This window comes from Ictalurus furcatus, chromosome 2 (assembly GCF_023375685.1).
Source record: "Ictalurus furcatus strain D&B chromosome 2, Billie_1.0, whole genome shotgun sequence".
NCBI classification, from domain to species: domain Eukaryota; kingdom Metazoa; phylum Chordata; class Actinopteri; order Siluriformes; family Ictaluridae; genus Ictalurus; species Ictalurus furcatus.
Window position 1 is genome coordinate 36,318,230 of NC_071256.1, and position 24,260 is coordinate 36,342,489.

Sequence of the window (24,260 nt, forward strand, 5' to 3'; positions counted from 1 at the left end):
AAAGAACATCATACCTACAATTAGCCATGGTGGTGGCAGTGTGATGGTGTGGGGATGCTCTGCTGCTTCAGGACCTGGGCAACTTGCAGTAATTGAGGGAGACATGAATTCTGCTCTGTACCAGAAAATCCTAAAGGAGAATGTCTGGTCTTCAGTCTGTAATTTGAGACTCAAGCGTAACTGGATTACGCAGCAAGTCACCGATCCCAAGCATAAGAGTAAGTTCTAGTCCTTGAAGTAAGTGAAAGTCTGATCTCCAGTTATAGGAAGCGTTTGGGTGCAGTTATAGCTGCTAAAGTTGGCAGATTATAAATTTAAGAGGGCAGTTATTTTTTTCACATTGGTGATAGGGGTTGGGTAACTTATTCAATTAATTAATTATTTATTGCTTCAATTAAAAATAAATAAATAAATAAATAAATAAACACTGTATTGTGTGTTTACTCGGGCTGCCTTTGTTTTACGTTGTATTTCTTTTGAACATCTAAAACTATTTAGTGTGAGATAGACCCAGAAACAGAAGAAAGACTTTTTCACAGCACTGTATTTATAAGGATATTTAATATTTATAATAATAATTATTATTATATGGGCGCACGGTGGCTTAGTGGTTAGCACGTTCGCCTCACGCCTCCAGGGTCGGGGGTTCGATTCGCACCGTGGCCCTGTGTGTGCGGAGTTCGCGTGTTCTCCCCGTGCTGCGGGGGTTTCCTCCGGGTACTCCGGTTTCCTCCCCCAGTCCAAAGACATGCATGGTAGGCTGATTGGCGTGTCCAAAGTGTCCGTAGTGTATGAATGGGTGTGTGAGTGTGTATGTGATTGTACCCTGCGATGGATTAGCACCCTGTCCAGGGTGTACCCCGCCTCGTGCCCGATGCTCCCTGGGATAGTCTCCAGGTTCCCCGTGACCCTGAAAAGGATAAAGCGGTATAGAAGATGGATGGATGGAATAATAATTATTTTTATAGTAACCCTCCCTCTCCCCCTCTTTTCCCCCCTCTTTCTCTCTCTCTCTCTCCCCCCCTCTCTCCACCCTCCCGGCTCTCTCCCATCCCCCCCCCTCTCTCCCTCTCTCCACCCTCCCGGCTCTCTCTCTAGGTGGTGAGGAAGGTGGCGGAGCATCTCGGCCTGCAGCACAGCCGCAACACCTTCGCTCTCTTCGAGCAGAAAGACTCCTGGGAAAGGGTGATCGGGGGCGGCACCATCATCGCCGATGTCATCACCAGGTTTGAAAAGTAAATGCCTAAAGATTTAGCTAATAGCTGAGAATTCCTCGATTATGTCACAAGGGCCAAGATAAGAACAGTGCTGGGGGGGCGGGGGGTGGTGGACATAACGACGATGACTCTCCTGTCCAAAGAGTGTGTGAGTGTGTGTGTGTGTGTGTGTGTGTGTGTGTGTGTGTGTGTGTGTGTGTGTGGTTTAATTTGTCACCGAGACAGTCAGCATGAGAGCGATGTCAATGGATTTAACTAATGTGGAAAGCAAACTGAGCAAGATAAAGAAGCCAGCTGGAATAAAAGGCATCTGTTCAATTCTTGGAAGTGTGTGTGTGTGTGTGTGTGTGTGTGTGTGTGTGTGTGTGTGTGTGTGTGTGTGTGTGTGTGTGCGTGCGTGTGTGTGCGCGCGTGTTTTGCAAGCCTTTTTGTACCAGCCCTTCCTAGAATTGGAAGTTCAGGGACATGATACACGCTCTCGCATGCTCTCAGAGAACACACACACACACACGTACAAACACGAAAGTGCACACACAGCACAAAAACATGCCTCTGTGTGTGTGTGTGTGTGTGTGTGTGTGTGTGTGTGTGTGTGTGTTATATCGAGCGTGTTGTTTAGGAATGACTGGCATGTTTATTGCAGACGTCTTCACAGGAATCTCGTCTCATTTTGTTTGGATGTATCGTATTGATCATGTCTGTCTGTCTCTCTGTCTGTCTGTCTGTCTCTCTGTCTGTCTGTCTGTCTCTCAGTCTGTCAGCGAAGGAGTCAGACCTGGAGTGTCAGTGGAGGCTGTGCTTTAAACTCTACTGCCTTCTGGACACAGACAGCATCAGCACAGACAGCATCGAGTACCTGTTCCTCTACGAGCAGGTGAGAGACAGAGACCAGCACACACACACACACACACACACACACACACACACACACACACACACACAAAACAGGCCATACCCTAGACTCACACATAGATTAAGCTATTCAAGCACAGCTTTAAATATATATATATATATATATATATATCGTGTCCTCGTGTTAACGATCACGAACCCGCAAGTCTCGGTTAGAGACAAGTCTCGGTTAACTAAGTGCTTTTTGATTTTATTTTTAAATCATATCTTTAACGAGAACAGAATAAAGTATAATAAAGTATCTCTCTCTCTCTCTCTCTCTCTCTCTCTCTCTCTTCTGTGTGTGTGTGTTAGTGCCATGAGATGGTGGTGCGAGGTCAGCTACCCGTGTGTGAGGACGACCTGCTGTCTCTAGCCGCTCTCAGGCTGCAGGCGCTGCTCGGTGATTACGGATCGTTGGCTCCGTACCCGGCGCTCGAGCAGCTGTACCCGGCGCGCGCGCTGGAGAACCGGGCGCTGCTTCCTCCTGCCGAGGCTCCCGGGTGTCCCCCGTTCCCCGCCGGACTCCTAGGAGCGCTGTGGGGTCAGAAGCGGCGCGACGGACAGGAGCAGCGACAGCGTGCCAGGTTGCGAGACGAGGCCACGGCTCTGTCGACCAGCATCATGGAGCGGTGGAAGTCTCTGTCCGGGTACAGCCGCGCAGACAGCATGGCCGCCTACCTCGCCATCGCACGCCAGTGGCCAGGCTTCGGGTGTACGCTCTACGAAGTGGACTTCTATATGGTGAGAGGTGCAGTCATGAGGAAATTATTTTGCATGAATTTTTTTTTGGGGTGGGGGTGATATTGTATTATAATAACCGTGTACGTCTGTGTGTGCGGTTCAGAGTTCGAGCGGAAGCTTCTCTCAGCGTCTGTGGCTGGGCGTAGCCGCTTCCTGCGTGTCTCTGTATCGCCCGGGCGAGGCCGAGGCGCTCGAGTCGCTCCCCATCACGCAGATCTGCTCGTACGGCGTCTCCGACAGCAACACCTTCACCATCACCGCCACCGACCGCCACCTCCTGTTTCACACCTCAGAGGTACATCTTCTTCAGTCTTCTCTCCCGAACGAGACGTCTCACACGCCGTCTCACACTGGGTCTCACACCGGGTCTCACACGCCGTCTCACACTGGGTCTCACGCCGGGTCTCACACGCCGTCTCACACTGGGTCTCACACCGGGTCTCACACGCCGTCTCACACTGGGTCTCACGCCGGGTCTCACACGCCGTCTCACACTCCGTCTCACACCGGGTCTCACACGCCGTCTCACACACCATCTCACACACCGTCTCACACTGGGTCTCACACGCCGTCTCACACCGGGTCTCACACACCGTCTCACACCGGGTCTCACACGCCGTCTCACACTGGGTCTCACACGCCGTCTCACACTGGGTCTCACACGCCGTCTCACACTGGGTCTCACACTGGGTCTCACACTGGGTCTCACACACCATCTCACACACCGTCTCACACACCATCTCACACACCATCTCACACACCGTCTCACACTGGGTCTCACACCGGGTTTCACACCGGGTCTCACACGCCGTCTCACACACCGTCTCACACACCGTCTCACACTGGGTCTCACACACCGTCTCACACACCATCTCACACACCGTCTCACACTGGGTCTCACACTGGGTCTCACACACCATCTCACACACCGTCTCACACTGGGTCTCACACTGGGTCTCACACGCCATCTCACACCGGGTCTCACACACCGTCTCACACCGGGTCTCACACGCCGTCTCACACACCATCTCACACACCGTCTCACACTGGGTCTCACACTGGGTCTCACACCGGGTCTCACATGCCGTCTCACACCGGGTCTCACACGCCGTCTCACACACCATCTCACACACCGTCTCACACTGGGTCTCACACGCCGTCTCACACCGGGTCTCACATGCCGTCTCACACCGGGTCTCACACGCCGTCTCACACGCTATCTCACACGTGCGCACTTGTGTAGAGGATTACAGAGTGTACAGAACTGTCTAGTGTAACCTGCACGCATGTGATCTTCTGGGAGAAACCTGTCCGTCTGGTGTTGTGTACACACCTCTGCTCTGCTAATTCCTACTGTCTCACTCTCTCTTCACTTCCTGTTTCACGTCGCTGGAGTTACACGCCAGCTCTCACTCACTAACTTTCTCTCTCTCTCTCTCTCTCCCTCTCTCTGTATCTCTATATCACTCTCTCTCTGTGTATCTCTCTCTGTGTATATCTCTCTCTCTCTGTGTATCTCTCTCTCTGTGTATCTCTATATCTCTCTCTCTCTGTATCTCTATATCTCTCTCTCTCTGTGTATCTCTCTCTGTGTATATCTCTCTCTCTCTCTGTGTATCTCTCTCTCTGTGTATCTCTATATCTCTCTCTCTCTGTATCTCTATATCACTCTCTCTCTGTGTATCTCTCTCTGTGTATATCTATCTCTCTCTCTCTCTGTGTATCTCTATATCTCTCTCTCTGTGTATCTCTATATCTCTCTCTGTGTATCTCTATATCTCTCTCTGTGTATCTCTATATCTCTCTCTGTGTGTACCTCTATATCTCTCTCTGTGTATCTCTATATCTCTCTCTCTGTGTATCTCTCTCTCTGTGTATATCTCTCTCTCTCTGTGTATCTCTATATCTCTCTCTCTGTGTGTACCTCTATATCTCTCTCTCTGTGTATCTCTATATCTCTCTCTCTGTGTGTACCTCTATCTCTCTCTCTCTGTGTATCTCTATATCTCTCTCTCTGTGTATCTCTATATCACTCTCTCTGTGTATCTCTATATCTCTCTCTCTGTGTGTACCTCTATATCACTCTCTCTGTGTATCTCTATATCTCTCTCTCTGTGTATCTCTATATCACTCTCTCTGTGTATCTCTATATCTCTCTCTCTGTGTGTACCTCTATATCTCTCTCTCTGTGTATCTCTATATCTCTCTCTGTGTATCTCTATATCACTCTCTCTCTGTGTATCTCTCTCTCTGTGTATCTCTCTCTCTCTGTGTATCTCTATATCTCTCTCTGTGTGTATCTCTATATCTCTCTCTCTGTGTATCTCTATATCTCTCTCTCTCTCTCTCTCTCTCTCTGTGTATCTCTATATCTCTCTCTGTGTATCTCTATATCACTCTCTCTCTGTGTATCTCTCTCTCTGTGTATATCTCTCTCTCTCTCTGTGTATCTCTCTCTCTGTGTATCTCTATATCTCTCTCTGTGTGTATCTCTATATCTCTCTCTCTGTGTATCTCTATATCTCTCTCTCTCTCTCTCTCTCTCTCTCTCTCTGTGTATCTCTATGTCTCTCTCTCTCCCTGTGTGTATTTCTATATCTCTCTCTCTGTATATCTCGATCACTCTCTCTTCTTCTATCACTCTCTCTCTTTATCTCTAGATCATTTCTCCAGCTCTCTCTCTGTAATCACTCTATCTCTCTCTCTCTCTCTCTCTCTCTCTCTCTCTCTCAGCTTCTTCACCACACTGTGCACTGGATCATTTTGTTCTAATCTCTCTCTCTCTCTCTCTCTCTCTCTCTCTCTCTCAGCTGACTGAGATCATGCAGCTGATGAATGCCTACTTCAGTGCCACCCGACGCCAGCTGGCCAAGGACGACTGCATCACCATGGAAACCGGCTCGAAGCTCCGCCCCTCCCTGCTGGAACTGCCCTCTCACCCGGTTTGAAGAGACACGCAGCCGATTCTAAAGCGGCCCCCGTCCAATCGCTCCGCCCACTCTGTCCAAGACGTAGAGACTCGATCCGTCCCGAGACGAACGGAGGACAGAGAGAGACAGAGAGAGAGAGAGAGCACAGGACGGGATGGACGACGGCCAAAGATCCCAGAATTCCGAGCACACGCCTGGCCCGGCTGATTAAAAAGCCCGAGAGAAACTCCGCTGAATACGGAAGGACAACGAGAAAACACACACACACACACACACACACGCTGTGAGACATACATTCGAGACATTTTATGGACGATTTCGTCTCACAGAGAACTTCATCCACCCTGCTTCATACTCCCTACGAACTGCATTATGGGATTTACGGACACTTGACACAGTGCACTTCACACTCGATGCCATGCGCACTACATAGAGAACAGGGTGCGATTTAACTCCCGCAGCTCGTGCCTGCGTGTGCGCGCGCACGTTCCAACCAAAGCACCCGTAGCGCCTCTTTAGCGCCTTATTTCCTGTTTCCTTCAAACAAACCCTCTCTATATCAACCTCGAGAGGCGGCCATTTTGGATCCGGAAGACGCGATTTCCGGAGGTCCGCTTCACGGCCGACGCGACCAGGAAACCAGGTTCTCTTAACGAAGCGTAACCTTCCCCCACACGACGCCGTCGTCTCTCCGGACCTCGCTTCCGGTTCAAAATAAACCAGATGAAATAACCCAGGCCTCGTTACTCGACCCGTATGAAGGCTTACGTCACGCGTATGTAGGATTTCTGTAGGATTAACAGCTCACACGCAGCGCAGCACATAACCGTACCCGAATAATCTCAGCACCTGCTGACTTCCTCATCGTCATTTTGCTTTTGATAATATGTATAAAGTTACTTCGTTGTTTTATTTGTATTTTTTTTTTAATTTATGGACATCTATCTGTACGTGTTTTTTTTTTGTTTTGTTTTATTATTATTATTACCTGTTTTTATATCTCCTTAAGAAGAAGAAGAAAAAACCTATGTGTATTATATTCCTTTATTAATCACACACGAGAAGAATTAATCACCGAGTCCCGATGTATATAGTTCGTCTATTTCTTTTAACCCCGTATGGAGAGGGCCGTCCCAAACGACGCATCCGTCGATCGCGAGAGACGCCGCAACCGCCGTTTATTTCCACGCGGACCAAACGTACGAGGGTGATCAGAACAGATCTGATACGTCTATTTATTTACGATTTTTTTTGTCCTAACCACCGAACTCGCACGTGAAGCTCGAGCCCAGTTCGTCCGTTCAGCCGTGCCTCAAGAAAGACTTGCCACCTGTGCCTGGAACGAATAATAATAATAATAATAATAATGAACATACGGTCAGTCAACATCAAGTCTGATGGAATAAATCTCAAGACATCAAAAGATCAGCTTATGGATGATACGGTACACGAGACAGAGTCTTGTCTTCTTACCTGGAGAGCATCAGACTTCACACCTGCCCATGAAAACAAACCAAAGTGCCAACGAAATCACCTAGCGACATATTACAGAGAGAAAAAACAAACATTTAATATACATTTTAAAAAGAGGAAAAAGCGTTAAAAGTTAAAGTATGATATCAAAGTGTAAAAAAAATAAATAATAATAATAATACTTTTTTTTTGTTTGTTTTTTCGGACTCCTCTGAGTGTGTGCGCGAGACGCGGTTTCGTTTCTATTACGTGTAGAAACGTCGTTCCCTTTCCGCACGCCGTCCCCCGTCCAACAGCATCACTTAAGCAGCTGCAGGCAGCTCCGCCCACCATCTTAAAGCTTCACGCCGCATACGCTAAAACGAAGCGTGTCGAGTCGGGACGCCGCACGGTAACGCGCCGTGTCGCGCCGTGTCGCACCGTGTCGCGTCGCGCCGCACCGTGTCGCGTCGCGCGTCTGTAGAGAGTTGCACTATTGTCTGTACCGCTAACGTGAATGTGCAATAATAAACAATAATGGTAGATACTGTATGTGATTACATAATAAAGGCAGCACCATTGGACCAGTGTTTATGTTGTTTTGAGGTGATCACACACACACACACACACACACACACATATATATATATGTATATACACAAACACGCAAGTTTACAAGGCATCTGTCAGAAAGTGTAAGAAAGGTGATTTGTTGTAGTCTTGTGGTTTCTCTTCCCACACTCGTCCAAGCTGAAATCCCATAACTTGGAATTTCCTGAACCGGGAAATCCGTGAAGGTTATTGAACAAAAAAAAAAAAGGTGTGATATTATTTTATTTGTAATAATAATAATAATAATAATAATAATAATAATAATAAATTTGTCAGCTTTTTATTCCCGAGCGTTCAACTTTCGTCAAACGAAGTCGAGGTTATTTATTCAGAATGACCGTGCGATTCAAGCGAGCAAAGCTAATATACACACACGCACACTACCGGTCAAAAGTTTGTGGACACCGGACTGAACCGTTTGTCACGGTCTTAACAGCCTGTGTGATGAAGGTGTGTGAGTAAACGTGTGAAATCGGCGTCGTCGACAGAAATATAATCGCGCCGACGTTTTCGCTTCTTTCATTTAAAAAACGAACATATTATTATTATTATTATTATTATTATTATCTTATATATAAAAAATATATTATTTTTAAACGGACGGCTCGGGGTGAAATATTTCCGAAAAGCAGCGGATAAAGAGTCCGGCGTCGGTGTGAACTCCTCTAATACTGTTTAAAAAGCATCCCGGGGAAATTCCTCAAGAAATCGCTCGAGAAAAACGCCAAGAATACGTTTCTGGGAATTCTCGGCTGAAAAGGGCGTCGACTCTGAAGACGCGAAAATATTCAGTTCTTTTGATTTATTTAGGGTTTTTTAATCATTTTTTTAATTCCCATAGTTCCGTTTGTCTTACTCCCGAGTTTTAATGACTTCATTACTATTCTAAAACGTGAGGAGAAAAAGAAATAGTAAAAATAAAGAATGAGGGTGTCTAAACTTTTGAGCGGTAGTGTACATGATAAGAGCTCAGTGATGAATAGAATAACGATTTCCACCGTGGATTCAGACCCTCAAGTCTCCAAAATCCACTTCACAAGTGCGACACAATGTCCTGACATTCATCCTCACCCAGAACTGAGGGATTATTACTATTATTATTATTATTATTATTATTATTATTGCTGAGCCTTGTGTCTGGAACAAAACCAGACTTCTCAATTACAATAAAAATACATTTTAAGTGAAAGTATCAGTCATTCCTATCAATCCCACAGCAGCTTGTATACAATTCGACTTTTAGAGTTTCTTATATTCGGTAGAAAGTGGAGAGAGCGCACACACACACACACACACACACACACACACACACACACATTAAACAGTGAAACCTCTTGTCTTAGAAAATCATTTATTTAAGTGAACACAAACTATTTACAGAAGGGAATTCTTTGTTAAAAGTCCAGGCGGAGAGGAGTAGCAGCTCTGAGAACACGAGGCTCGGTGTGAAAGAGCACAGGAAGGGACAGAAAAATAGAAACCTTACGATTAACACTGACGTTTGTTGTTGTTTGTTTTTTTTTTTTTAAATCGCAGTGTTTAAGGAAACTTAAACTGCTCAGGCTCCCGATCCTGGTCCTGGAGAACCCCCTGTCCCGGAGAACCCCCTGTCCCGCTCGAACACACCCGATTCAGCTTAATCGGCTCATTCCTGAGCTGCAGTGAGTGTGTGTGTGTGTGTGAGAGAGAGAGAGAGGGGGGATTAAACACAAAAAGACAAATGTGCAGGAATTATGACCACACACACACACACACACACACACACTGTTCTCAGATCAGCTCAGCTGTCTCGCTTACGACCGCATGACCTCGGGATTATAAAACGTTGTTGTTGTTTGTTTTTTTTAAAGGATTCTGTCGGAGATCTAAACACGGACGTGGTTTTGTTCCCGATTGTCGGCGAGACGCGTCGTCTTTTATTAAAAGCGTCGGACTTAAACCTTAAATGATAATGAAACACTCGATCCCTAAAAAGCCACAGCACTACTTCATAACGGAGGGGGAAAAAAACACGTACGTGTGTGTGTGTGTGTGTGTGTGTGTATGCGCGCGAGTTAAACAGGAAAGTGCACTCATGGATCTTTTCTGTCTTTGCCCTTTTCTCTCAGTCAGGCTTATCATTTTTCCGCTCCACCCTTTCGTCCCTGTGAGACCACCCTGCCTTATCTGCTTACTCAGGACCCTGGATGTGTGTGTGGTCTGTGTGTGTGTGAAACAAGGATGCGATGGATAAAAGCTTTAACAGAGAGAGAGAGAGAGAGAGAGAGAGAGAGAAAGAGGATACTGATATTCTCGTATATACTTAGGTGCACACACACACTCATACAATTAAATGCAGACAAGCAATTGAGTCCAGAGCCTCTCAGAGTGTGTGTGTGTGTGTGTGTGAGTGTGTGTGTGTGTGTGTGTGTGTGTGTGTGTGTGTTACTGCTCCTGTGTGCCCCAGGAGATGTAGTCGGGCCGTGTGGCGGCGCTGTACTCGTCGATCAGGTGCTGCACCACCTCGCGCGAGTCGTCCAGCTCGTCGAAGTTGTCCTTGAACATGTCCTCCTTGCGGAACTGCTCGAGGAACGCCTCGCGCTTGCGCAGCTTGTCGTACTGACGGCACGTCCTCTCGAACAGCTGCGGCGTGAGAAACAACGAGAGAACGTCGGTAAATCTGATCGACGTTTCCCACGACAATACGTCGATACGTCTGCGCGCGCTGGCCGCTTTAACGGGAACGCTGAAGATTAATAATAATAATAATAATAATAATAATAATACGCTAACGGAACAGGAAACCCGCTACGCCGAGCCTGTGCCCGCTAGAGCCGCGCATCTCTGCTCTGTTACTGGCGCTGGGCGGAGCTTACCGAGGAGATGCTGGTGTGATTGGCCATCATGAGGCCGCTGACGCGGTGAGCCGACGGCAGGTACGGGGACTTGCGCGAGAGCGCTACCTGGATGCTAGCAGGACCCCACGGGATAAAATTAGCCAACTTCCTCTCTCGGATTCTCTGGAGGCTTTTGTGGACCTGAAGGACGAGACGCAAGGAGAAAACGATCGACGTGATTACGAACATACAGATGAGGTCATGGTTTACACGCAAACACGCAAACACGCAAACCCAGACAGCGCACTGCTGAGGCCACGCCCCCTCCATTGCTGATGCCCACAGTAGTGCAGCTCTTTGATCTTTCATGCACACACACACACCTGTGTAGGATCCACCTCTCCCTGGATGATGTTGAGGATGGCGATGTAACAGTGGTTGGTCTGACGGTCTCGGCCCGTGGACACCATGACGTTCTTGGGCTGCAGGAGTCTCCTCATCACGTCCAGGACTGTCGTCTTCCTCACGCTCGCTACCTACGGAGATGGAAAGAAATGATACAAACTTCAAGCATCACAATGTCACGGTCATTTGAATGATGAATCTACTAAGTTGCGAAGTGTCTAGTATGAACCGCTACTTACTGACTGGTCGGTAGTCAGCGGCGTGTAACCGGTCATGAGAAAGTGGAGGCGGGGAGTGGGGATGAGCGACGCAATCAGACCGATCAGATCGTTGTTCATGTATCCAGGGTAACGCAGCGTCGTCGTGCTGGCCGACATGATGGTGGAGACCTGGAGGGAGGAAAACAAACAAACAAACAAACAAACAAATCAACACGTTAAAAGAAAACTACGGAAGAAGGAAAAATAACGAAAAAGGTAACTGCGAATTCTGACTTTTATTTCCCCCTCTCGCGGTTTAGACGTCCACTTGACGGAGTGCCTGAAATGTGATCACTTCAGGTAACGAGGGCACTGGCACACGGTTTTCCTGTAGAGAATGACGGACGCTTTGTCAAGTGGACGTCTGAATTGTGAGAGATCAAGTCAGAACTGCGCGAGATCAAGTCAGAACTGCGAGAGATCAAGTCAGAACTGCACGAGATAAAGTCAGAACTGCACGAGATAAAGTCAGAACTGCGCGAGATAAAGTCAGAACTGCGAGAGATAAAGTCAGAACTGCGAGAGATCAAGTCAGAACTGCGAGAGATCAAGTCAGAACTGCGAGAGATCAAGTCAGAACTGCGAGAGATAAAGTCAGAACTGCGAGATAAAGTCAGAACTGTTCTTAGAATGCATGTCACTGTTTGAATAATGCTTTGACAGTCAGGATTAGGAACTAAAGCTGGGAACAAAGGTTTGTCCCGGTCACAAACTTCCAATCGATGGCTGGTGTAAACATAAATGTAATAATAATAATAATAATAATAATAATAGTAATCATTTTGTTTAACCCGGCTGCGCACCGTCTCGGTCACGAGGGCGTGTTCATTCGCTGTGGTGTGCCAAACCATACGCATTACCACTCCTGTAATACTGGAGGCAGACAGGAGAGACGGGTTTGTGACAGACACCGCGCTCACGCCTCGACCGACGCCTCGGGGGAAACCGCCGAGTCCTGCAGCTAAAGCTAATCGCTCGGCCCGAGTACTCAGAACCAAAAGTTCAAAAATCGTGCGTTTTCTTTTTGCCCGAGCGTATTCGTTTGTGATCGCGCGACTGGACCGTACAGCCGAGGTGGCGTTTTTCATCGTACCTTTTTAAAAATTGGTCTCAATGACTTTTTATCCATTTATAGTTACTTATACTGTCTGTCTATTAGTTAGTTCTGGTTCCCTCACCAGCCCCCCCCCCCCTTCTCTTGATGTTAACTGAGCGTAACCTCCTACAGTATGTCCTGAAGATGTCGGAAAACTCACAGCTCCAGTGCTAACACGGGAGACTCCTCCTAGAAACGTTACGGAAAACGTCGCCGTTTCAACAAATCCGTATGTACGACGTGTCCGTGTCACGTCCCTGTGAATTCGCCCGTCGCTATAGAAACCATAGCGCGTCAGAACGAGCGCGTTAATGTAAACCCTGCAGCCGAACTAACGTGAGAGCTGCAGCTACAGAAAATGAAATCGAACCCGATCGGAATTCGAGAATTCGACAGCGCTGTGATTATGACGACGAATAACACACACACTGTTTTACCAGATACACACACACACACACACACACACACTAAACGTCTGGCTTGTATTACACCGTTCTGCACGCTGTATAATACGCATACAGAATGTTTTATCTTTTTTACTGATCCTGTGATTTTTACTGCCCTTGTTGAGAAAAATTCCTAACAAATGAGTTGTCATGACAATCAACATCGAAACTGTATCTATTAAGCTGTCCTGAAAGGAGGGAGGGGGAGGGGAAATGACCACGTGGTGGTTTTACGGGCATTACCGATGAGTGAGAATACCAGGATCTGTGGTTTAGCCCACATTTACATTCCTCGCTCTCATAACTACACAAACGTTCCAATAGTCCCAGTGTAGCTGCTGAGTAACGCATAGCATTATAATAAGCCCGGGGCTGGGGGGGGGGGGGTTTCGCTATCATCTGCATTAACAAGTTCAGACCCACGAGTGACCGTGACCAGAGTCTAACGGTTTTGTTGTACTACACGCCTACGCACGAGACTTGAAACCAGGTGAGCGACGCTGGCGTCGTCATAACCCGCAATCAACGCGCGGGAAAGAGGGCGCGATTTCACGCACATGAACTTCTGCTCGCTCCTCAAACACAAAAGACATTTTTCTGAGACTGATTCATGCTCGCATAACCGGTTTCACGTGTCTTTCTTGCGTGTCAGCCATCAATTCATCTCAGAACGCTGGACTGAAATAAAACTGATTCAGAGATTATCCCCCCCCCCCCCACTCCTCCACCTGCTCCTCCACCTCCTCCTCCCCCATCTGTTACTCTGGAGTCATACAGGCTTGATCAAAAGACATGGTTTTTGGTTATTTACACCACAGCGGTGTTGAATTCTCACATCTGACCGCGTCAGAAGGCGCCGATTAAGTTTCACTTATTAAGTTTCTCTCTTACGTTGCATAATAATAATAATAATAATAATAATAATAATAATGATTCGCTAATTCTAATACGTTGTAGTTTCTATAGTAACAGCCCATTCACAGGGAATTAAATGGCGGATGCTACACAATCATAAACATATAACAACATATAACGGTTATACGGTGAGGTTTTCGATAAGTAAGGGTCAGTAAGTTTTCAGAGACAGGGAAGGACAGAAGAGCTAGTCTGTGCTGCAGAACCAAAAGTCCAGGGGGCGGAGCTGGACCTGATCCACACAACGCTGTACAACACAAAGAGACACAAACAGCTTGAAACACAATCCACACACAGGATGTCTGGCTCGAATCCAGTTATGTTTCCCAGAAGACAAAAATAATAATCATTTACACCGATAATCCTATTTAAAAGTTTAAATTAACCCCCCCCCCGCCCCCGCCGCCTCTTAATGCATGTGGTGTGCAAACTTATGAGCACACCTGTAAGAACTCTTAACACGTCGAAATTGAATAAGAACCGGAACCAACTTGTATAAAAGGACCTTCTTGGAAGTTTCACAACGTTACTTGTGGATTTTTAAAAAAAAAAAAAAAAAAAAAAAAAAAAAAAAAGGGGATAAAAGAGGAATTAAAATCTCAATTAAAGCAGTGTTTCTTTGGTTGATTATTTTCCTATAATCAGGATGGCCCCAGTGTTTTATTCTTTGGTTCTATTTAGGGAAGATGGGCAGGGAAACTCTATGGTTTCCATGGAGATGGATTTGCTTAACATGTCTCACCAGTTGGTTGATCTGAGAGAACGAGGGGTTCTGGATGTGCAGTCTGTCCGTGGCGATCCTGTTCAGGGCCGTGTTATCCAGCACCACCTGAGAGAGAGACAGACAGAGAGAGACGGAGAGAGAGAGAGAGAGAGAGAGAGAGAGAGAGACGGAGAGAGGGAGAGAGAGAGAGAGAGAGAGAGAGAGAGAGAAACAGACAGAGACAGCCAGAGAGACAGACAGAGAGAGATAGAGAAAGAGAGAGACGGAGTCAGACAGAGAGAGAGACAGAGACAGACAGAGAGAGATAGAGAAAGAGAGAGACGGAGTCAGACAGAGAGAGAGACAGAGACAGACAGAGAGAGATAGAGAAAGAGAGAGACGGAGTCAGACAGAGAGAGAGACAGAGACAGACAGAGAGAGATAGAGAAAGAGAGAGACGGAGTCAGACAGAGAGAGAGACAGAGACAGACAGAGAGAGATAGAGAAAGAGAGAGACAGAGTCAGACAGAGAGAGAGAGAGACAGAGACAGACAGAGAGAGATAGAGAAAGAGAGAGACGGAGTCAGACAGAGAGAGAGACAGAGACAGACAGAGAGAGATAGAGAAAGAGAGAGACGGAGTCAGACAGAGAGAGAGACAGAGACAGACAGAGAGAGATAGAGAAAGAGAGAGACAGAGTCAGACAGAGAGAGAGAGAGACAGAGAGATAGAGAAAGAGAGAGACGGAGTCAGACAGAGAGAGAGAGACAGAGAGACAGAAAGAGAGAGACAGACAGAGAAAGAGAGAGTTTCAAAAACGCTTGTATTCTTGGCTGAACAGTCTTTTTCCCACTATGCACTGCTGACCTGAGGAAGCTGCGTATCCACACACTAACACACACTCAGTAATAAGTGGAGACCTGAGGAAGAGCAGCAGGTCTCGGAGTACTCCTCGGTGTTCCGACTGCATCGGCCTCGTTAGTTCCTGCGCTAACTGAATCTGCCTGAGGAGGAGTCTAAGCTAACGTGCAGCGGTGCCTGATTCAATAAAGCCAACAGCTAATCGCGTTAGCAAATCCCTGACGCTTTAGCATAATAACGTCACTTTGCCGTTAGACGCGTCGACAACACACACTCCTGTGTCTAACCACTCACCCGACCGGTCAAAAGTTTGTGGACACTGCTGAATTACTCAATCATTTTGGATTTGTGTTTTTTTTTTTATCACAACGTAATTCCCATAATTCCATTTGTGTTACTCCAGAGTTTCAATGACGTTATTATTCATCTGAAATGTGGGGGGGGGGAACAATAAATAAATAAAGAATGAGTGTGTCTAAACTTTTGAGCGGTAGTGTACATGAATACACTCGTTAACGATGTGGGTTTCTCCGTCGCAGGAAATCAACGCTAAATCATGCAACATAGTGGTGCTGTAGGTAGAACCTACATCGACATGAATGAATGAATGAATGAATAAAAACATTAGTGGACTAACGAGTAAAAAGAAGACTTTTAGGGCCGGATCGAATCTTTTGTAGAAGCACCCAGATGTCCGATAAGCGCCGGAGCACCTGCATCGAACAAAATGGAGATTATGTGGAAAAATGATCCGCTTTTGTGACAATAAATAAATAAATAAATAAATGGTTTGACGCGACGTGAATACGATTATCATCCTCTTCTTAGTCTCTGCTCTCGTGCCTTAAAAATCAGCAAACTGTTAGCGAATGCATCAGCGCCGTCTGCTCTCAAATGATCCATTTTCTCTCCATATGTATTTTCACCCACGCCGAACCCGTCGGCTTTGCGCGCTCGGGAAGTGGGTGATTAGGAAAGTGCTGAGGAGAGTGAGATGACATTAGAACTGTCTTCCTCTCCTCCTTCAACACCCCCTCCCCTCCTCCTTCTTCTTCTTCTTCGACCTGTGCCGTTTTCGGGAGCGGAAGTGAAGAGGGAAGAAAGCGAGGTCTGTTCTGAGGGCCGGATCGAGTAACTGCGGGCGCTGAGAGAGGAAATGTGCAGTTAGCTGGGAGTGCGGTGGAGAAGAGAGACGCCCTGTACAACTCAGCACACTTGCAGCTTATGTTGACTTTGCTAATTTGTGTGTGTGTGTGTGTGTGTGTGTGTGTGTGTGTATATAATATATATATATATATATATATATATATATATATATATATATATATATATATACATATATATATATACACACACACACACTTATACATATGTATACGTATATATGCTTGTGTGTGTGAAAGAGAGAGAGAGAGTGTGTGTGTGTGTGTGTGTGCGCTCACCACACAGTCTGCGTTCTGGGTCAGTCTCTTGAGGGTGAGCAGAGAGTTGTAGGGCTGCACCACCACATCACTCATCTCATCCTGGTTAGGAAACACCGAGTACGTCTGCACCAGCTTCTTAGGATATCTGTGAGAGAGACAGAGAGAGAGAGAGAGAGAGAGAGAGAGAGGGAGAGAGAGAGAGAGCACGGGTGCTGAGAAAGCGGCACTTTTTAATGCATAAATACCGAAAACCTTTTTTTTTTAAACGCACTTTCACATTGTCGAGAACAGAAATGCGCAAAAAGTGGATGGAAACTTGGCGAACGATAACGAGAACCCCTTATCCGTTCTCTTCCGGAATACCCTTTTTCTGCGTTTACTCTTCCTCGGTTTTCAAAAACAGATTTCTGCGCTATAGCGCCACCTATCTCGCCCTGTTGTGGAACAGAAGCATGTCTGTGCACGTGATCTAAAGCTCAGATCTGATTGGCTCATTTTGAGAAAAAAAAATCGACACACTGGACGGGGGAAAAAAAAATTAAAAAAAAGTGTTGCTTTGTCACGCCGCGAACGATCGTGCCCGGAGTGAACGGCTCCACAGGGATGTATCGTTTCTAATCAAGAGCGTCATCGCGTCAAACATTCGCGTCGCTTAATCACGCTCGGCGTGAAAGGCGTCATCTTAACGGCATCAAACGCCTTTCATCCTAGTAACGTCTTTGTACTCATGGCAGGTCTGATCGGTCTGATTGCTAAACTCTGCGTCCATCGTCCAACTCATCGATAAGCGTACCCCTACAGACATGCGTCGGAAAAGTGGTTTTCCCAAGCCAACACACACTACCGTTCAAAAGTTTGTGGACACTCGACTGAAATGTCTCTCATGATCTTAAAATCCTTTTGATCTGAAGGTGTGTGATTAAATGTGTGAAATCGGTGTCGTAGACGTATGCTGTGTCCTCCGTAAGAGTCCTTGTGTAAATTGTTACCATAGAAACATGAGAGAGCATTCAATATGTACCGGTACAAAAAATTTTTTTGTGATTGTCGCGGCCAAAAATGCATTTTTGAGGGGTTTTTTTTTTGTCCTCTTTTGCTACTTGAATTGGCAAAATCGCACGAAATTGTCTTTCGCAGTGATGTTTGTTGGTAGACGGGACCTTTCGGCTGTACTCGCGTTCAACGCACGTGAACGGAAGAGCGCTTCGGCTCAACGCGCGTCGTGGTGATGTCACGTGAATCCGCAGAAAATCGGCGGCAATTTTGAAAGAAAGCGTCCCGGGTGGACCGAGCGTTAATATAAACCTGCGATCTGCATCACTGACCGATCAGACCTGAGAACTCGGCAGCGCTGTGGTACCTTCACGATCTGATTACCTGAAAGCGCTAGTCCTGTCGCTCAGCGCCGGACGGACTGAACTAAGGAACGTACGTGTGTTACAGAGCGTAGGTTTGGAGCGTAAGTGTCTCAGAACTGAACGGGAAGAACGCACGTGCTCGAACGCAAACCCATTGGCACGCTCGACATTTTACGTTTTCAAACCCTTTCCTAAATCACGTCTGATGTCTGGTCTAATACACAATTCTTCTTTTTTTTTTTTTAAATAAACAAATAAATAAATAAATACATGATTACAATTAACCCACCAAAATACTGGACCGGCGAAAGGAGCAACTCGTCAGTACCTCGTATCACCCGTGTTTACTAAGCCAGAGGGTGTTAATTCCAGCTCTGGTCACGTCTAGCATCGAGTCTCCTGTGTCTTTTACATCATCTGAACGTGGAGGAGGAGATTCGCGGCTCTGTTTGGACTCTACAGTTAAACACGGTGACCTGTGCGTGCTAGAATTGTGTGTGTGTGGGAAGAAGAAGAAGAAAAACCCATCACGCTGACGGCTTCTGATTACCCTCGCCTGGATACTGACAATGCGCAGGGTGGAAACCGAAGTGTAGAGTTACAGCACGACAACAGGAATGAATAAGTGAGGCGGCGTGGGTGTGTGTGTGTGTGTGTGTGTGTGTGTGCGGTAACCTGTCATTGAGTTTTTCCAACAGGTAGGAGCCGAGACCGGACCCTGTGCCTCCAGCGATGGAGTGACATAGCACAAATCCCTGAAACACACAGTCAGTAAAACAGTTATAGTGTGTGTGTGTGTGTGTGTGTGAGGGCAGCTGCATACTGTATACCACTGTGTGAGACCATAAGGACTATTTTAGGTGGTTGAGCACACACACCCCATTCACCTAAAGATTATTTAGCCTTACCACACACACACACACACACACACACACACACACAGCTCTAACGTTAGAGAATCGAGTGACAGAGGGTAACTGCAAAAAAAAAATAATAATAATAATAATTTTTTTTAAATTACCCGGCGAACTTGTTTTTAAACCCCTCTGTTGTTTTAAAGGGAGGACCGCTTCCCGCTTGCCAATTACGAGGGCATAAAAAGACGTGAAACATGACCCTCTATCTGCGTACGGTGTGTGTACACGTGCTCCTAACCGTCGGCGGGATAAAGGCGCTTGAAAAGCCGGAATAAAAACACGTCCCCGCTCCATCTGGAGGTGATCAGGACGCACGTCGAACCGCTCCGCTCCGAGCCAGACCTCAACAGAGACTAATGACCGCCAGGAAATAAAAACATCAGCTCGTTCACGTCACGGCTAACGAGGCTGACGTCTGCTGACAAGATGTGTGTGTGTGTGGGGGGGGGACACACACGATTGAGAAATATTCTAACAAGACTGATCGGATACGATGATAATTAGGGGGGGAATAAAAAAAACATACACGTCTACAAATTAGTTCTGACTAATAGGATTAATCGTGGTGAGAACTTACGTATTACGTTATTAAATGAACACGCTGTAATACATAAATAAATACGGACAGCACAGCGACAGAACAATTCATTAATGACTAAAATCGTCATTTTTAAAAGCGACAGGCTGTTTTTAAGCCCCGCCTCCTTTCTATTTTCAACCAATTGTGGACGGGGTTTTTTTTCTTGTATGCGGTGATTTTCCGGCCATTGCGTTCCGGATTTTTAACTCTGTACGTTTTAACGCGTATTTTAAAAATGTATATCAAGGCACGGACCATACGTATACATACATGTACCTCGTCATACTTTCAAAAAGATTTCTGATTATAGACCCGATGCTTATGAATAATAACAATAATCAAGCATATGTGCGTTTTCGACCAAGCACCTCACCTCCAGACTGTCACTGCCGTCTGCTTCTCTATCGATGATGTCAAAGATGTCCTCGTGGATCTTCTCGCCCTGAAGAAACAAACAAACAAACCAACCGTTCAGTATTAAACTTGAGCGCTTATCCAGGACACGCACGCGATTGATTAAGGTGAGATTCTTTAAACCCAGAGCGTGCGTTAGAGGCTGGTGAACCTGAGAGAAGCCGCTGGCCCAGTTATTTCCTGCTCCTCCTCCGTGCTCGGAGAGGTAGATGTTCTCGGGGTTGTACAGGTTCGCGTAGGGCGAGTTCAGGATGGTGTGGATGACTCGGGGCTCCAGGTCCAGGAGCACGGCTCGGGGGATGTAGTGCTCGTCGTCCGCCTGCAGGGGGAGACAGCACAGATAAAAGCTTTCCAAACCTTTACTTGAACATACCTTATTTCTGCTCAATCTCTTCGGTGGAGTCGGGCTCGAGTGCGCGTTGTTGACGCGTGGTGTGAAAACCACCAATGCTTGCTAACACGCAGGTGTTATTGAGCTAAAAGTATTTAAAAGTAAGCCAATCGTATTTAAATATGCAAACGCCTTGACTGATTGTGCAACGAGGATGTTTTGTGCTAAGGTTTCCCATGAGAAGTTCCCTTTTAAGTCTGGTTCGTCCTCGCAAGGTTTCCTCCACGTGTCATCTCAGGCGATTGTTATTATTTAATTTTTTTTACTTCTACCGAACACTTGGACTCCGGCTCCCTCTGCTGGCCGACTAACACAACTAACATCTCCGGCACTTCTGCGACTTGCCTGCTCCGTATATCCGATTCAACTCTTACATAAACGATATGGCCAAAAGTTTGTGGACACTTGACCCATATGTTCCTCATAAACATTCCGTTCTAAATTTATTCCCTTGTTTTGTTTTGTTTTTTGCTGTTATAATAACCTCCACTCTTCTGGGAAGGCTTTCAACTAGATTTCTGAGCGTGGCTGTGGGGATTTTGTGTTCAATCAGCTACATGAGCGTCAGGATTGAAGCATTGGGAGGCTCCAGTGCCAGTTCCAATTCATCCAAAGAGTGTTCAGTGGGGTCGAGGTCAAGGATCTGAGCAGGACACTCGAGTTCTTCCACTCCAACCTTCTCACACCATGTCTTCATGGAGCTGGATTTGTGCACAGGGGTGCTGCCATGCTGGAACACGTTTGGGCCTCTTAGTTCCAGTGAAGGGAAACTGTAACTCTAGAGAGTACCAAGACATTCTAGACAATTGAGCAAGTTTGAAGAAGAACCGCATACGGGTGTGACGATCAGGTGTCCACATACTTTTGGCCATGGCGTGTGTGTGTGTGTGTGTATATCTCGGTGTGAAATTCGTTACCTGATAGAAGAACACATCTTTCCGGTCCGTGCCCTCAGTGGCGAATTCCTCCACGATGCCCTCAGGGCTGATTCCGTGCTCAGCACACAGCTGTTTCCAAAACTCGAAACCAACTGTGACACATTAAACACACGATGACATCATGACCTTCTTTAATCACCGGCAAAGATTTCCACCGATCCGCTTAAAAAGCACCGAACGTAACTTTTCGAGAAACGAACGAAAACGTACGATGAGAAAGAAAACACTCGGGAACCGAGACCAGTGAACTCAGGGGGCCAAAACTTTAACACGGTCTTCAAATAAACAGCGTTCTTCTTCGTTTTCTCAGGTTGTTTTTTTTCTGCGTATTACGGCTTATGAACACGCCGCCGGAGTTTTCGTGTACGCTCGCCGTTCGGGCGCAAACCTCTCGTGTGGGCGGGGCTTAGCAGCGATTTACTCTCAAGCAATAACAAACGCGCTCTTTATTACGGATAATTATTTACTAAAACGGAAACGTTACTTGGATCCTCGAGAACGGGTGTTCGGAAACACCGACGAATTTTTCGTTAGATAACTACCGCAAATGAGTTTACATCGCAATTTCTAACGACTAGCAAATTCACATTTCTACTATGCTCGTTATCTTTATTCCACGATAACCTTACACCGCTTGCCTTTTCTTCTACGTATTAACGCACAGGGAACATCTGCAATGTCTTGAAGCTTTTTTTCCCCTGCCCTTGCGTTTGCTTTTATGTTATCTTTAAAAACAACAACGCTGATTGGTTTAGTATTACACGAGCATACGACGAGATCATTAATATCACGATACTTGAGGACACGTCTACGACGCACGATGCGTACCGCGGTACATAACTTAACTAACAAACCGTCCGCAAACCTTTTTGAGTTTGACGATACTTTTCGTTAATGCCTACAAAGAAAGAAGATTAAGTTTTTGGGGATTTTTTTTCAAAAAAGAAAGGGATTACATAAAATCAACAGCATACATTTAATTTGTAAGTATTAAAAACTTTTAGTTTTTTAATAAATACATCACCATACCAACAATATCTCGGTAAAGTGTATCACGTAATCGCTTATCACGTAATCGCTTATCACGTAATCGCTTATCACGTAATCGCTTATCACGATATGGATATAATAGCGGTATATCGCCCCAGCCCTTAAGTTTTATAAGCTTCCACATTGAAGACATGTCACTATTTCTTAGTGAGCATCTTTGTTTATTATTTATTTATTATTTTTCCTTGTTCCAAACGCTCAAACTGAACTCATATTAAAAAGAACAGCAGTGACATCCTAGCTGCATCTCTTGAGTTATGCTAGCACCGCTAAGTCCGGTAATGCTAGCTAGCTAGCTAACTCAGCTCAGCTCATATCAACAAGCTAAAACCGAAACGCTTTGTAATGCTGCTCTTACTCTGATTTCCACACTGTCCCAGCTGCAGCGTTATAATCTCCCGAGGCATGCTGTGTTTGTGGCTAATTCCTGTAGGATAGTGCTTGAAGAGGCGCTCTCAGCTCTGAATCTTCCCGCTCCAACACACAAAATACCGCAGAACGGTAGAACTCACTGCGCATGCGCCGCAACACAACCACCACCGCCGGCGCCGTTTAGCGTTTACTGCGCATGCGCAGCAGCTGTTTTGTTACCACAGAAACCTTAGAGGCGATAGAGTGGCGCAGGGAAGACGTAATTTCGTACAGGAACCCGGAAGTTAGCATCACACTAGTTCCCTCGACAAAAACCCAATAGGATTTTGCCAGAGGGCTTGATGTTAACTGTATGTTTTTTTGTGTGTTTTTAAGTTGAATTATATATATATATATATATATATATATATATATATATATATATATATAATGTGTGTGTGTGTGTGTAAATAAATAATCAATAAAATTTTCCAATAGGTTTTTGGATTATGGCAAAAAAAAAGCTCTATGATCAACAAAGGTTTACAGTACTAACACGTTTTGTCCATGAAGACAATTTACACAAATTTGAAACCTAAATACAATCGGCAGAAATAACAAGCTAACCGTACGCTATAAACGAACTGCACCACGGTCGCTTGTCTTCAACGTCACCATCACCAAGCTTTTCCAAACTTGATTTAAAAACGTTTTCCGTAATACGGATTTACTCTGTGGATGAATCTTCATCCACATTTTTTGGTGGGGGGGTGGATTGTGCACAGCATACCCGAAGCAGTTTATCTGCTAACATTTTTCCTGTTTGGCGTGATGACGTTTAATGTCCCCGACAACGTCTGTAGTCCCTTTCAATACACCTAAAAGCTTTTAAAAAATCATGAATGGGGTATTACTGGTGTATTTTGTGTCGTAGAATAAAACGTGAAAATATTTTGAGCTTGTGTTCACCACAGATCCCATTTCAGGCTTTTAACCAAAATCCCATTCAAAAAACCCATTGACTTCGGGGCGATGGAACCAGTAGGGCTAAAATGCTAACTCGTGTCCGGGTTTTGGCATACAAAATGACGTCATGCCTGAACCACTCTATTATGTGTCCATGTACTGATATTCATGTGTTTCATACATTTCCTAAGTTTACACTAGAGATACATGTGATAACACTACAGACAATTTAGAGATGCCAATCAGCCTACGACACATGCCGTTGGACCGGGGGAGGAAACCGGGGTACCCCAAAGCACAGGGAGAACATGCAAACTTTGCACATACAGGGCACAGGCAGGAATCGAACTCCCAGCATGCTAACCACAAAGCCACCATTCAGGAAATCTGCATGATATTCAGGAAATGTTCATATCAAACATCACAATGAAGAAAAAGTGTCATCTCTGTGACTTAGATTGTGGTATGGAAATTGGTGCCAGATCTCCTGGGAATTTCACACACGGCTGTCTCTAGAGTTTAC

At 45.9% G+C, this 24,260-nt stretch overlaps 2 protein-coding genes across 8 annotated transcripts in view; one reads left to right on the plus strand and one right to left on the minus strand.

Annotated features, from left to right (window-relative positions):
• plekhh3 (pleckstrin homology, MyTH4 and FERM domain containing H3) overlaps window positions 1-7,818 on the plus strand; it is a 41,246-nt gene extending 33,428 nt beyond the window's left edge. For 6 of the 7 annotated variants that reach the window (XM_053617278.1, XM_053617242.1, XM_053617256.1 and 3 more), the window contains 5 exons: window positions 1,099-1,235; window positions 1,971-2,091; window positions 2,424-2,852; window positions 2,956-3,147; window positions 5,663-7,818. In XM_053617278.1, the coding sequence (XP_053473253.1) occupies window positions 1,099-1,235; window positions 1,971-2,091; window positions 2,424-2,852; window positions 2,956-3,147; window positions 5,663-5,800 (1,017 nt within the window). In that variant the 3' untranslated portion in view covers window positions 5,801-7,818. The remainder of the gene's footprint in view (window positions 1-1,098; window positions 1,236-1,970; window positions 2,092-2,423; window positions 2,853-2,955; window positions 3,148-5,662) is intronic. The other variant, XM_053617249.1, reaches the window with a different exon arrangement.
• A 956-nt stretch (window positions 7,819-8,774) lies between these two features.
• Window positions 8,775-23,120, minus strand: tubg1 (tubulin, gamma 1). The gene is made up of 11 exons (XM_053617300.1): window positions 22,779-23,120; window positions 21,350-21,462; window positions 20,193-20,360; window positions 20,001-20,069; window positions 18,806-18,885; window positions 16,791-16,917; window positions 14,527-14,613; window positions 11,307-11,456; window positions 11,046-11,198; window positions 10,702-10,863; window positions 8,775-10,468 (listed from the first exon to the last, which is right to left on the minus strand). The coding sequence occupies exons 1-11, from the start codon at window positions 22,825-22,827 to the stop codon at window positions 10,271-10,273; spliced, it is 1,356 nt and encodes a 451-aa protein (XP_053473275.1). The 5' UTR covers window positions 22,828-23,120; the 3' UTR covers window positions 8,775-10,270.
• Window positions 23,121-24,260: the final 1,140 nt, after the last annotated feature.

Coding starts and splice junctions, on each gene's coding strand:
- tubg1 (XM_053617300.1), bottom strand. CDS start 22,827: ATGCCTCGGGAGATTATAACGCTGCAGCTGGGACAGTGTGGAAATCAG. Junction 21,463..22,778: donor GGGACAGTGTGGAAATCAGA/GTAAGAGCAGCA, acceptor AATGTGTCACAG/TTGGTTTCGAGTTTTGGAAA. Junction 14,614..16,790: donor CCCAGAACGCAGACTGTGTG/GTGAGCGCACAC, acceptor TCTCTCTCTCAG/GTGGTGCTGGATAACACGGC.